The sequence below is a fragment of the Marmota marmota genome, unplaced genomic scaffold (genome assembly GCF_001458135.2).
Source record: "Marmota marmota marmota unplaced genomic scaffold, marMar, whole genome shotgun sequence".
Taxonomy (NCBI): domain Eukaryota; kingdom Metazoa; phylum Chordata; class Mammalia; order Rodentia; family Sciuridae; genus Marmota; species Marmota marmota.
The window spans coordinates 4781689-4797337 of NW_026000101.1; the positions used below are offsets into that span (position 1 = coordinate 4781689).

The 15649-nt window shown below is 35.9% G+C and overlaps 1 protein-coding gene across 1 annotated transcript in view; it reads left to right on the plus strand.

The window, feature by feature from the left end:
- The window catches only part of Ctnnal1 (catenin alpha like 1), a 47665-nt gene that overhangs the window by 30680 nt on the left and 1336 nt on the right, over positions 1-15649 (plus strand). The window contains exons 12-17 of the mRNA XM_015492108.2: positions 3574-3611; positions 8120-8170; positions 8260-8414; positions 11954-12002; positions 14799-14855; positions 15000-15113. Coding sequence (XP_015347594.1) covers positions 3574-3611; positions 8120-8170; positions 8260-8414; positions 11954-12002; positions 14799-14855; positions 15000-15113 — 464 coding nt within the window. The remainder of the gene's footprint in view (positions 1-3573; positions 3612-8119; positions 8171-8259; positions 8415-11953; positions 12003-14798; positions 14856-14999; positions 15114-15649) is intronic.

The window sequence follows — 15649 nt, forward strand, 5'->3', positions numbered from 1 at the left end:
GGGGCCATCTAAGTTATAGAAGATATGATTGGGTATATAGTATATTAGTAATGGCAGCCTAGGCACATTACCTGGCCCTTTGATTTTTAGTTTCTTTTTTTCTTTTCTTTTTTTAAATTATAGAAGGACACAATACATTTATTTATCAATTTATTTATTTGGTGCTGAGACTTGAATCCAGTGCCTCACATGTGCTAGGCAAGTGCTGTACTACTGAGTCATGATCCTAGCCTTATTTTCAGTTTCTTTATGGCCATAAATGAAATAATTTGTCATGGTACTTGCAATATATAAATGGCAAGTAATGTGTTCTTCTGTTTTTACCATTAGGTGACCTCAAAGAAGTCCTTTAACTTCTCAGGTTCCCATCTTTAAGGGCCTTAGCTGGGTATGATGGCATTCACCTGTAATCTCAGTGACTCTGGAGGCTGAGGCAGGAGGATTGCAAGTTCAAGGCCAGCCTCAGCAATTTGTTTATTTATTTTTTAAACTTTTTTTTTTTTAAAGAGAGAGAATTTTTTTTATTTTTTATTTTTTTAGCGGACACAACATCTTTATTTGTATGTGGTGCTGAGGATCGAACCCAGGCCGCACACATGCCAGGCTAGCGTGCTACTGCTTGAGCCACATCCCCAGCCTCGGCAATTTAGCAAGGCCCTGAACAACTTAGTGAGACCCTGTCTCAAAAAATAAAAAGTGCTGGTGATGTAACTTGGTAGTTAAGCACCCTGGGTTCAATCCTCTATATTCAAATAATAAGGGCATTAGACTAGATCAGAGTAGGCAGATGTACAGCACGAGTGTGTACAGAATGAGTGCCACTCCTCATTCTTGTCCCATGACAAATACTGCAGATTGATCTTGAATTTTTCTCACACTGAGCTTATACATGGACCCCCATTCTTTCTCCACCCAGTACTCTACCATTCACTATGGATAGAACAGAACTGAAACAGGAGAATCTTGTGCTTGTTTTGGACCACATGTTCACTGTGGTTTCTTTTACTTTTAAGCTGGATAGGAATAGAGGGCAAAACAAACAGGTACTTAAAAGCAGACTACAGGGATTGGAACTTCCCTGTGATAAATATGACTAGCTGGTGGTAATGGTAGCTAGCCAGATTATATAATTGCCTCCCCTTTTGGAGAATAGATGTGACCATTTCATGGTCTGGGCACTATGGAACGTCAAGCTTAGATAATACAAGATTCCTTGCCTGAGCCAGTTATCCTTAAGTAATGATTGTGCCCTCCTTTTCATAGCTTATTAAGGCCCCATTTTAGAGATCTTATGGATAATATTCAGACTTTGAATTAGCTAGGTGGTAAATTTTGACATGTGGCGTGACCTGAACATTATTTTCTGTTAGTCTTCGTGCAGCTAAGTCAGGCACTTTTTATATTAGAGCCTGACTATAAGGCATGAAAATAGCCTCCCATTTAAGGGGTTGTCCCTTAACAATTCTTTTTTTTTTTTTTCCTGGTACCAGGGATTGAACTCAGGGGCACTCAACCACTGAGCCACATCCCCAGTCCTATTTTGTATTTTATTTAGAGACAGGGTCTCACTGAGTTGTTTAGCACCTCACTTTTGCTGAGGCTAGCTTTGAACTCTTGATCCTTCTGTCTCAGCCTCCCAAGCCACCATGTGGTGTGCCACCACACCTGGATCCCTTAACAATTCTGAGTTCAAAAAACTACTAATAAAGTTCTCTTAAAAATTCTGATATTACAGAGAAATTATATAAATCATAAATTATTTTGAAATACCACTGGCAATAATTCATTTTTTTTCTTTTCCATATTTCTTATTGGTACATTATAGTTGTATACAATGGTGGGATTTGTTATTATATACTCATACTTACACACATGTAACAATATAATTTCATGAATATCATTCCTCAGTATGTCCCCTGTCCCTCCCCTTCTCCCTCTCCCTGGTCCCTTTCCTTTACTGATCTCCTTTTGATTTTTATGATACCACCTACACACGTATACCTTTCTTTTCCTTTTTCCTCTCTAGCTTTCACATATAAGAGAAAACATGACCAGTTACTTTGAGTCTGGCTAATTTAACTTAACATAATGTTCTCAAGTTCCATCCATTTTCCTGCAAATGACATAATTTCATTCTTCTTTATAGCTGAATAAAACTCCATTGTGTATATATGCCATGCAATAATTCATTTTGTAGATCAGCTCTGTCCAATAAAAATAGAATGCAGCCCACATATATAATTTAAAATTTTCTAGAAAGCACAAGAAAAATTAAAAAAAAACAGGTGAAATTTGTTTTAATAATAGGTTTTATTTAACTTAGTATTTTCAAAGTATTATTTCAGTGCATAATCAATATTTTAAAATTAGTAATAAGATATTTTACATCCTTCTTCCCCCTTTGTACTGTCTTTAAAATCTGGTATTTTACATTTACAGCACATATCAATTCAGACTAGCCATGTTTCAAGTGCTCCATAGTCACTTGTGGCTAGTTGATTCCATACTCAATAGGGCAATTCCAGATGAAACTTTTAGTATTTGTATAAAGTATTCTGAGACCAACAAGTGCGCCCTGTTCATATAATAGTCATTCTATAAGAAAATGAGTGATTAAGGGCTCTTATGTTTTCTTTTATAAGTTTAGACCATATGAAATTTATTTTGTAGTTTCCAAGTGTTTGTATATGAACACTTTAATTTGGCTCAACTTGATATATTATAGCTGAATACACTTGTTTTCCTTCAAAAAGCTATAATACTATTCAAATTTCATCCTAAATTCTTACACCAGATGCCACAAACTAGTTTTGAAAAAACATTTATTATTATTTTATTATTATCTAGCTCCCAGATCATGTAACCTAACTCTGTACATGATCTGGGAGCTAGAAAATGATAAGACCGTGATGAAGAGGACATTGCCTGTTTCCTTCCTTTCCTGAGTTATTATGCTTCATGCCATATGTCAATTCACAGCCAAAAAACTCTGTTGTTTGCTTTATTTCATTTTCCTGGGCTGGGGATGTGGCTCAATGGTAGAGCATTTGCTTAGCATGTACAATGCTCTGGGTTCAATGTCCAGCATCACAAAAAAAAAAAAAAAAAATCATTTTTCTATCTTGTAGACTTGAGGTTGTCTTCTTCCCTGACTAAGAATACATTATGAGGTTAGTTGTAAATGATTTGGTCTGGTACTTGCAGAAAAGGAAGAAGTACTGATACTGGTGCTACTAAAAGAGGACTTTGGTTTCAGTAGAGGCAGGCTGTGGTAAGAGGAGCACTGAATGAATGGAGCTAATTGCAAGTGAAAGTCAATGTGGTCAGGCATTTTGCTTTTCTCCCTTTTGAGTTGGGAGAGACCAGCCATCTCCAGTGCCTTAGGGAGGCAGGTGTTGGCAGTCTTCACATTTGCCTACCAAATTATGATCTGATTTCTGAATGACATATAATAGGCTATCAAAATGAACGTACTTACATTCTTGTTCATTTAATCTTATGGTAAAAGTTAAATGTGTATAATATAAATGTATTATTAGAAAAAAAATTTTAAGTTATATATGTTATTTGTAGGAGAGAAGTATGGCTACCTTTCACTTCCAAAGCCATCGGTAAGTAGAATTATGTACATTTCAGACTGTTTTTATTTAGAATCTAGATTGTGTTCTTGTTGCCTACTGCTGCTACTTTCCTTCCCTAAAGAAAAAGGTTAGGATATTAGACTTTGTTCAGAGTTGTTATTCTTAGTAGCAATCTACATGTGGCCCATACTCTGAATATTTGTGTTGGGTTTGAGGATTTGAGAGGATGGGTAACAGAATTTGTGATTAATACGCCCTAATCTAAGGTCAGAAGTCATTTTGTTCTTCACATCTTGGGTCTAATTTGCTAGGTTTTGTTGGATTCATTTTCTGTAAATTAAAAATTTTAATACACTTTCTACCTAGATGAAAACATACCATGTGTTTGGGAAAGATACAGAGGGGTAACTGAGCTAGGCGCTGGTCCTAAGATCCATTTTGGGAATGACCATTCCTATCTTCTGGCTGATAGCATTTTAACATTGGTCATGTTACCCAGGTGATGTTTTGAGGACCAGAGCAATTTGTTTATAGAGATCATTCTATAGAAATTCATAGTTTTGAATAAAATGCAAGCTGTGAAAAGCAGAGATTATAATAACAAAAAATCATTTATCAAAAAGGACCACTTTTCTAAAATCATCAAGTGTCCTAATAATTCTAACTTCAGAAATAGAGGGAAAACAATGGCAAATGAGAAAATAAAAGAATGGTAAATTATGCCCCACATAAAATTATACCCAGTTCCCCAGTCACAAAGAAGGGTACATTTTTATAGCTGAAAGTTCTTATAATGTCAGTGTTTCGGTTGAGACAAAAAAACATTCATCTGTTCATCTGTTCAACCACGAAATACTCCTTGGCCATCTTCTGTTTGCTGGGCAATAGGCTAGGCACTGGTGCAGTGATGTTGAAAAAGATGCTAAAGGATATGTTCTGCAGGTGGGGATTTTAAAGACATTTTGTTAAGTGCAGTTTTCCGTTTTCCTAGAACTGCCTGTACAAGTATGTCACTTAGAAAATAATGCAATAATTTAGTCAATGAAAAAGGTAGGCTGGTTTCAGCCAGCCTAGCTTGGACTTGTTCAGTAGAAATATGATTCAAGGCATATACATAATTAAAAATTTTATAGTAGTCATATTTTTAAAAAGAAAATTGTGAAATTTCATATTATATTTAATCTGGTATATCCCAAATATTATCATTTCAACACATAATCCACATGTAACTATGGAACCTTTTTGAAGTATTCCTGTCAGCCAAAGTCTTTAAAGCCTGGTGTGTATTTTACACACACAGCACATCTTAATTCAGACAAGCCACATTTCAAGTGTTCAATGGCTACATGTGGCTAACTCTATTGGAGAGTACAGGTTTAAACTCACAGAAAAAGAAAATGAATAGAGAGGAGAGAGAATTTGTGTGAATGATTATCAAGAAGAACAGATGGTGAGTATCAGAAGAGAGAAATGGCAATGAAGAGATAAGAGTGTAAAGTGCCCATGTTTGGGATGTAGAAGTAACAGTGGGTGTGGTGGTTGGTGTAGGGGAAGCTCAAATGATTAAGCAAACCCCCAGATTTAAAAAATGGCATATACTTAGTTTATTTTAAAAAGAAAACCGGCATTTAATATTGAAAATCAGGGGCTGGGGTTGTGGCTCAGTGGCAGAGCGCTTGCCTCACATGTGGGGCACTGGATTCGATCCATAGCACCACATAAAAATGGATAAATAAACAAAACAAAGGTATTGTGTCCATCTAAAACTAAAAAAAAAAAAATTAAAAAATATTGAAAATCAGTATTTGAAAACAATGTAGCTAGTGCAGAAGCAACTATAACACTGCAAAATAATTTTGTGTGTGTGTGTGTGTTTGAAAAGAGCTTCTATGCCTTAAACTATCCTCAGGGCGTTGAAAGTCTAGATAGAAATTTGTCTATTTTTTTGTTGTTGTTATTTTAACCCTACTTAAGTCTACTAGTTTATATTATAGTTAATAATCCTATTGGGTTTAAGCAAATAGGGATAGCTTGAATTTTTTTTTCAACTCCTATAACTTAGGATTATTACAAAATATTTTTTTGAAGTTAGAAGAGACATCACAGAGCTTTCTAATTTTTTTTTTTTTAGTTTTTTAGTTCTAGATGGACACAGTACCTTTATTTTATTTGTCTTTATTTTTTTATGTGGTGCCAGGGATCGAACCCAGTGCCTCACACATGCTAGGCAAGGGCTCTATCTCTGAGCCATAACCCCAGCCCCAGTCTTCATACAGCTTTTAATAGATGGAATGGAGCAAAGATTTTATTGGACTAAATAGCATTATCTTTAGTAAGAAATAATTTCAGAATCACAAACCATCTCCTTATTTGAGGATAACACAGCTAATTATATTCCTAGAAATTTGTAGCTCTCTTTTCAGAGGCTCAAAGTCTTCAGCCTTAAGCAATTCAAACTGTTGCACCTGACTGCATTTTAAAATAGTGTCCACTAGATGGCAAGCGAGGTCACATTACTGAGATGAAAAGAGTAGGTCAATCCTCTTGTAGTCTTCATTAAACTCTTTAATAACAATTTGTAAAATTAAAAACATAATAAATAAATACAGCTAATGTCAAAGAATACAGTGGGATGTAAAAATTCTAACTAAAATAAGGCCTAAAAATCTTGAGAATATTCTTAACTTTCTCAATTGCTTTATGATTTGCTTTATAGTCTGCTAGAAGGAAATAAAGATGATATGACTATCCAAGGAGGAGCCAGAGATCATTGATCATGTCTGTTTGTTTTCTAATAAGCACAAGAGCCAGCTTGCATTTGCGTGTGTGTTCATGTATGTGTATAATTTTGTAGTTCCTCTATGCATTTTATTTCATGTCCTTTTACCTCATTTATGTGTTTAAAATAAACATAATTTTAAAAGTCTCAGAATGGCTATGTTCAATGAGTGCATCTAAACTATGGAATAGGAAAAGAAGGGAACAGTTTTGTTCTGAAGTGAAATTGGTAACAGAAGTAACAAATCAGGTTGTAACAAGGGAAACAAAAAAGGAGCCCAAAACACACGCACGCACGCACACACACAGTCCCCTATCACTTTAATAATATCATAGTGTACTTGAACTAAGATGACTATGACATTGCTAGGTGATATAATCTACTGGAACCACCATCGTATATGCATTATTTAGTTAACCAAAATGTTACACAGAGCATGATATGTACACACATGCATGCGCATGCGCGCGCGCGCGCGCGCACACACACACACACACACACACACAGATGGTCCCTGACTTATGTGATCTTATCACTTTACAGTGGTGCAAAAGTGATACCCTTTCAGTAGAAAGCATACATTATATGTTGATCTTTACCAAGCTTGCTGTAAGTAGTACGATGCTGGTTGGGCAGTGGCAGAGGGCCGAAGCTCCCAGTGAGCCAGGTAGGTGATCATGAGGGGAGCAGCTGATACTCTGCCATATATATGTTGATAAACTATGAGACTCAGTATGTTAGGTATGTTAAATGCATTTTTGACTTTTGATATTTTCAGCTTATGATGGGTTTATCAGTAAATAATCCCCTTATAAGTTGAGGGACATCTATATACACATCTTAAAGGTATTGGAGAAACATGGTTGTTAGTACTATAGGGTCTATCCTGGTACCCTGTTCTTCAAATGAGTAGTTATCTGTGAACTTGTATAGAACTAACTGGTATAGATCTCTCCCTTTCTAGGAGAAATATATTCTGAGTTCCAAATAATTTATATTAAAACAAACTTGCTCTTTCAAAAATAGGAAACCGTTGAACATTGGTTTACATATTAAATCTAAATGTAATCTTTATAACCTGGGATACAATCTGAACAATTGTGATGGCAATGGAACAAAGATGTTGAAATTTAGCCTTCTAAAGGCACATTATTTAAAGGAATTTAATTCTGGAGTCATAACCATTGGGAAAGTATGAAGTACTTACAGGTGTTTTTTTAATTTTTTTTTTTTTTTTTTAGTTTTCAATGTACCTTTATTTTATTTATTTTTATACAGTGCTGAGAATTGAACCCAGTGCCTCACATGCTAGGCAAGTGCTCTATCACTGAGCCACAACCCCAGCCCAGTGGTTATTTTTAATACATTATTTCATGAGAATAATTCAAGCATATAATAATCTTGTTGCAATAGATAAGCCAGAGAGGTTTGAGGGACATTATTATTGCTTCCCAAAGATATTGCAGAAGTGTCTTGAGAGGTCTCCAAAACCCTTGTGCAAAGAGGAGAGCAACTGCAGACACAGAGGACACTGTGAAACAGGACACTGACCTGGTTTCCCTAGCTCCAGGTTGCAAACCAACCACCTGTTCAAAGCTGCATGCAATTCAGCAATTGTTTGTTTAGTTTAAAATACTTAATATGATTTAGCTATATACCAGATATGTTAAAATTAGACTTTGTTACATTATTACTATTATATTTTCTCACAATTAAATGTATTGCCTTTTAAGAAATCTCAATTTTTTTATTGTCACAGAAGAATAATGCAAACCTGAAATCATTAAAGCTGGACAAGCCTGACTCTGAGGTAAAGCCTTTTCTTTTGTAATAATCTTACATCTATTCTTCCTTTTGCATCAACAATGACAAAGTTATGATTAAAATATATGTTTGTAGGAGCAAGCCAAGATAGCAAAGCTTGGACTTAAGTTGGGTTTGCTCACCTCTGATGCTGACTGCGAAATTGAGAAGTGGGAGGATCAGGAGAATGAGATTGTTCAATATGGACGGAACATGTCCAGGATGGCCTATTCTCTATATTTATTTACTAGGTAATGTGGTTACATTTTGATCTTTTAAAATTAGTCTGATACTTGTTATAAAGAAAAAGTGCCATGTTAAATCATTACGAGGTTAAAGTCTCTAGCAAAGGCATGGTAAAAAGACTGGAAGTAGTTAAACCATGTGCACTGGTACACATCTCTAATCCTAGCGACTCAGGAGATTGAGGTAGGAGGATCACAAGTTCAAGGCCAACCTGGACAACTTTGTCCCCAAACAAAGTAGAAATGGCAGGGATGAAGCTCAGTGGATAGTATGTGTGAAGACCTGAGTTTTATCCCTTGCACACATACGCGCACACACACACACACACAAGACTGGAAATACTTACTATGACAATTTACTTCAGCAGGTACAAGAAGAAGACACATCTATTTAATTGAGAGTTAGGTGTAAAAGTGATCCTTTTCTAGTTTTGTATCCTATTCTTTCCAGAATTTTGAAATAATTTACATTCTGCTTTTTGTCAACCTATATATCATATCGCCCAGGCAACACCAGTACATTTAGAGAATGTGCCTTTTCTATCTCTACACAAGTAATGATTGGACAAAGATTAATGAATAGATCTATGAAGACCTATCTCTATTGATTGCCAAATCTCCATGAGTCACCTTTCATTATGGAGAGGAGACTTTCCATAACTTTAGTACTCCCTTTTCTGTATTCTCTGTCTTATCCATGTTATAAGGCCCTTGATCAAATGCCTTATTCATGTTAATTTTGATCATATTCCAGTCTTTTGCTATATTAAATTATACACATTCTGCTTAGCTAAAACCAGTTATCTGCTCAATAATCTGTTCTAGATTTTTTCCTCAAGGAATGACTTCAAACTTTTATTCACTTTCTGAAATTTGTCTTTTTCAGAAATTCGGAAAATCAGGTTTCGATACTTGAGTATCTCCTAGGTACCTCCTTTCCTACTCATTTTGGCTTTGAAAAGATTAATAAAGTGGAATTGAAGAGTGTAGTTTATAACCGCAGGCAAGTAGGGCTTTAAAAATGACCCCTAGAATGAAGCAGTCTTGCCTCCTGGGGCAGGATGTTCTCTAAAACACATGGAAGTGCAGGTGGCTTCCAAAGGCATTTCACTCCCAGGGATAAAGGAGAGAGGGAAGGGCTGTAATTCCAACTGGGTTTTTCAGGGTCTCCACAAAGACTGAAAAGATGAGTGTCTGACCATCTTATGGGGTGGAATAAATGACATGGCAGACAGAGGTGAGGGATGTTATGTTTGTGGAGTTCCTTCATGTGGAAGGAAGACCAGGAGTGGGCACAAAGCATTCCACAGGGAAGAAGCTTCACTTGCCTCTTGATGATGTCTTCTGTGAAATGATAGGAGTCTTCTGTGAAATTTTTCTGCTAACAATCTCTTGTTAATACCTTACCGTATTTTCCATCATTGGATACCATTCCTCTTTGGTGGTTTCTTTCTTAGTTTTTAATTGAGTTTAGTGAGTTTCTTCTCAATTGAGTCTTCCCAGCAATAATTTTGATCTTCTTGCTTAGTTCTTACTTTTTTAAAAAATTTGAAGTCTTAAGTCTACAAAAGAACATAAAATGGGACTGATTGCTGTGACACACACTTGTAATCCCAGCTACCTAGGGGGCCCAGAGGCAGGAGGATCATGAGTTTGAGGCCAGCCTGAACAAAATAAAAAGGGCTGGGGATGTAGCTCATTGGTAGAGCACCCCTGTATTCAATCTCTAGTCTCCTTTCCCCCGCTCCACACATAAAGGAACATAAAAAGTGAACTCCTGTGTTCACATAACAAACAATTTCTATAGACTGCTGAAATTGAAGTCTCAACCTTTGGCTGAATCATGCTACTTATCTCTAACTAGCACGAAGATCATGCTTTTTTAAAAAAGTTTTTGACTAATAAAAGATGGAGAAATACATTATTAATTTAGTGAATGTACTATGTTATATAAAATCTTCCCAAAATGTTTGTCTGATTTTTTTAAAAGATATATCTGCTCTTTGTTATTTCAGAATATGTCAGGAAAATGTGATAAGAATTTTTTTTTTTGTTATTAAGTCAGAATAGTGGATTTGGATATAGACAGAGTCCATCCCAACAAGACTGGGAAGTGAAGGAGCTGTCCCATCAGTGGTAGGAATTCCTAAAACTGTGGAATGGAGCTGGTCATGATGGTGCTCATCTCAGCAAAATAGAAAGCTAAGGCAGAAGGATCACAAATTCAAGGCCAGGCTCAGCAAATTAGGAGGCCCTAAGCAACTTAATGAAACCCTGTCTCAAAATAAAAAATAAAAAGGTTGGGAATGTGGCTCATGATTAACCACCCCTAGGTTCAATCCCCAGTTCCAAAATAAAACAAAAACTCCGTGGAATGGGAATTGTTGCTAGAATATGGTTATTTGACAGAAATGAAATTTAAGACAAGAAGATGGATTTTCTGTAATGGCGAAACACCTTGTATCATTTAGACAAATCTTGGTAATACAATTACCTCCTTGTGATAACATCCCAGGTTGGTTTTGTTTTGTACCCACACTGTTTACCTGTTTCCTCAATAGTTGTCTCCATTTTCCCTTAAGACCTGTGGTTTGCCAACTTCATCTATGTCCTTGTTTCTGACTGTGAATCTTCACAGTATTTAGCTTTGCAATTTTCTTAGGCAGTTTCAAACCTCTCCTCAGGCTGTTGTTGAACTTTCTTATAATAATGTATAGGGTTTCTTAATAAGTTATATTCAATAATTTATATTTCTTAATTTATATGTTTTAAATTTTCTAATGCCTATTAGTTTGAAAACATTTCAAATGTACCAGTGCCTTTTGCTTTATGATTTCTTTAGATACTCTCAACAATTTATTAGGGATCAGGAATGATTTGGTCACAAAGCTATTAAGTGGAAGTACTGGTTGCTACTAGAGTACAGATTTTCTGTTATTATGTCTAGTATATTGCTGCTCTTATGTTCTTTCTGTTATTTTCTTTGTTGCAATCTACTTTTCATCTTTTAGAGTTGTTATTTTTTTTGGTAGTTTTAAATTTGATATTTCCCAATCTCTTTGTAAGACTGGTAGCACAAGAATTATCATGATTATCTTATGCATTCAAAGTTGAAACTTAAATAATATGCCTTTTTAAAGATGAATAACTGAGTTCCTACCAGAATTGAAATTAGAATCTTCTGACTTTGATCTGATTCTGTTTTCATTATGTAACAAAGGACTTTTAGTTAAGATATTATAAATCTCATATATTTAATTCATGAAACAACACAAAAAAGATTAAAAAGGACAAATAGAACTCAAATATAACTTGCTAATTTTAAATGTCTTTACATTATAAAATCAACATATATAATGTTTGCATGGACAAAAAAAAGTGCACAAAGAAGTTATAAAGATTAAAGTTGCTTTAAGAAAAATGTTCCAATATTATGAGTCTGTTCTTGGGATCTATCAATACACAGAATGTTCTGAAATTATATTTTGCAGCCAATTTTCAGCCAACAATTTTTTTAACCTTACTAATAATTCATTTTATTTTAGAGGAGAAGGGCCACTGAAAACTTCCCAGGACTTAATTCATCATCTAGAGGTATGTTTTATTTTTTACTTTATACTGTTTTAATGTTGGGCTAATTTAATGTTGGGCTTTAGAGAGCAGTAGACAAGTAGAAAGAAAGAGGGCTTGCATAATGTTTTGTCAAGCTTTCTTGGTTATTTCATTAGAAACAAAAAATATTATAGGGATAAAGCAGAACAGGCTTGATTGGTAGTCAACAGATGCAATGTTGCAAACTTGAAACAGATGCAAGTCCCAAGTAGATGAAAATATCCTGAAAGCAGATGCAAATCCCTTATATCTTCCAGAGTTCTAGAAAAGTTCTTTGGCCTCTTCATAATTGCATTGGATGAATGATATTGATTTAATGAGGTAACACATAAAAAATTTTCAGAAGTAATAGACTGAAGACCACTAGAAGGTACTCAGTACTTGTTAGTTTCCTTCTTTTCTTCCATGTACATGATGATTTAGGGAATCTAGGGAGAGAGGTATTTTGGTACCACCCTTTTGCCCTGTGTCTAATGGAATTCCATGTAAACCTGTCTCCATTTATCTTTCCTCTGGTTAGAAGCTTTAGGTTGGCAAGTGTGTTGTAAAATTTCTTTCCTGTTTTCTTTTCTTTACTTTTTTGAGGTGGGGTATTGCTGTGTTGCCCAGGCTGCTCTGGAACTCCTGGCCTCAAGCAATCCTCCCATCACAGCCTCCCAAGTAGCTGGGACTCCAGACACACGCCACTGCCACTCCACGCCTCCTTTCCTGTTTTACCCTCCCTATGTTAGCCTGTTTTCCAAGAGAATTCCTACATAGAAATCTGGAATTTCTATCACTGTTTCACTCTCATATAGTTTCCTTCTGCTTGCACCACTTCAGGAAAAGGATTTCAGCTAAAAGGGGTGATTGTCAACAAAGAAGAATCATAGCAGATATTTTTTTTTCTGGATTTTTCTATAAATTAGATTTATAAATGAACTTTCCCCCTTAACACAACTGCAATAAATTCTGGATTCATTCTGTTCACTTTGGCCTGTGTTCATTCTATTGTATACTGCACATTACTCACCTTCTGTGTGAGCATATGCCTTAAACCTGTGTCTAATTGTCTCTAAACTAAGATGAACATAAAATGGCATGTTTCACACAACAAATATTTATTAAGCTACATGTCAGATGGTGGGTAAGAACTCTGGGGAGAAGAGTGAACCAAAAAAATCCCCTGCCCCCATAAGGCTTATATTTTAGTGTCAGGAAATAGACATTAGAAAGTTTAGTATATAATGCATATATATAAGTACTTGTAGATAAAATCATGTAGGACAAGAATATCAAGGTGATAGGATAGAAAAGACTTCTCTAAGGAGGTAGGTAACATCTGAATAGTGACATTAATGAAGCAAGAGAGTGACTTGGATGGATAAGTGGGGGTAGAGTATTTCAGATGGGCAGAACCAGTGCAAAGGCCCTGAGGTGTAAGGGTACGGCTACATATATCTGAAGAAGAATAAGGGAACAATGTTGGATGGAGTGGAGTGAGTCAGAGGAAAGTGGTGAAGCATGATGGTAAATCCACCGAGGGTTTTCAGAAGCAGTAGCATCATCTGACTTAAATTCTAAAGGTTTTGGCTTGGCCAGCATGGTAAATGATAGTGTCATTTATTGAGCAAGGGAACACTGAAGGAGAATATCAGATTTAGAAGATGGAAATCAAGTATTTTGTTTTGCTCATGTTAACTACAACTGCCAAGTAGAATATACAGGGTAGTTCAGGAATGGACAGAGCACCTTGGGAGTTATCAGCTTTAAAGTGGTTTTAAAACCATGTTATTCTATAAGATAGCAAGGATCTTGACCTAAGGAGTTTACAGACTGAAAAGGAAAGAGAAGATATGCAGAAGAGAAAGTGGTAATGTGGAATGGTGAGGAGCACCCAGGGAAGTGAGACATCCAGTTAGATTCTGGAAGTAGCTTGTGGTTTCCCTTTCAAAGGGCAGGGAAGGAAGCAAGGACTCTGATCCTTGAGACCACTTCACCAACAGCAGCAAGGTGTCAAGGCTGTTGAATAAAGGGTGAAAGTTAACTTTGGAATTAGTCTTCTCCTCATTATTTTTTAATCGAGTTTACTACAAAGATCTGTTATTTTTATTTATAAATAACTTTCATATTTGCTCCATTCTCTCCTTTATTTCTGCTGCCACCTAAAACAGAGTCTTCATCCCTTTATGTCCACGGTACCTCTCACACCATTTTAACATGATGTCCTGAATATTCCTGTCTTACTTGTCCAATCCTATTTTTCACTGTTCTTCTTCCTGCTCACTAAATTGTAAATAAAATGCATGGTGAAGAGGTAGTCAGAAAACAATAAAAAAACCAACAACTGAGTCGATCCTCTCAAGTGGCTGGGTGATGGAATGTGTATAGGTGACACATTTAATCTTGGTTAGATGTAAGTAAGAAAGTTCTAGCCTTTTTGACCTCATGCACCAAGATTCATCATCTTTTTATAGTTGGGGATTTTATGAGTTGAGTTCAGGGTCCCTCCCAAAACCAGACATAATTTGAGTATCACAGATCTGTGTAACCCTTCAGAATAATTGAAAGTTTCCAGCTACAGAGGAGCCTCTCCAGTGATTGGTTTGTATCAGGTCCAGGAAAACTTCTGAATTCAGCTAAACCTGTTTCCGGGGTACACAAAAAATGTAGGAGTTCTGAGACTTGCTTTTAATGTCTAGGTCGTATTTTTCAAACTATATGAAAATATTAATGTCTATATTTCTTACCAACCCATAAGACATCTATCTAAAATAGTGATTGTTTTCATTCAACCAGGTTTTTGCTGCAGAGGGTTTAAAGCTTACTTCAAGTGTACAAGCTTTTTCAAAACAGGTAATACCTGCCTTCTCCCTGTCTAGTACTGGTGGTGGTATCATGTATACCCACTTTGGGAATATATTAAGATATAAAGGTATTTAAAGTATTAAAAGATGCAGTTTTGATGGGGTTGTTGTAACTTCCTAAATTATATTTCAGCTGAAAGATGATGACAAGCTTATGCTTCTTCTGGAAATAAACAAGTTAATTCCTCTATGCCACCAGCTCCAGACAGTAACTAAAGCATCTTTGCAGAATAAAATGTTTCTAAAGGTAAAAGAGAGGGGGATTACTCAAGGAGACACTTGAGAAACTTGTACACCTGTTTTTCATCAAGTTACTCCAGGTCCTTTTTCTTAAAATAAAGTAGGATATAGAAGGCTAATTTCCATTTTTCATTCCTTGACTGAAAAAAATCATTTATTATCTATTTATTATCTGCTGTTATAACTGACCCCAAGGAACAGGCTAACCAATTAAATTAGCTTTTTGAACATAGATTAATTCCATAACACAGAGCAGCTACCCTGAGTATAAGGCACAAACGCCTAAGTCTGGGTTCCCATAAATTATCTGAGGGAATGTAGGCTTATGTCCACAGAGCAGAGCAGGAGGAATTATAAAGTGGGGGATTCCCTGCCACTACTTAGAGCTCTTTAAAAAATTCCTAAAGAGCTGGAGGTAGATGAATTGCTTTTCCACCCATTCTTCCTGGGGTTCATGAAACAGGCATGAGATCTGGGCAACAAACCCTGTCCTATGTTCTGCACTTCGAGTCTGATCATACATTTATACCTTTCTCAATCTGT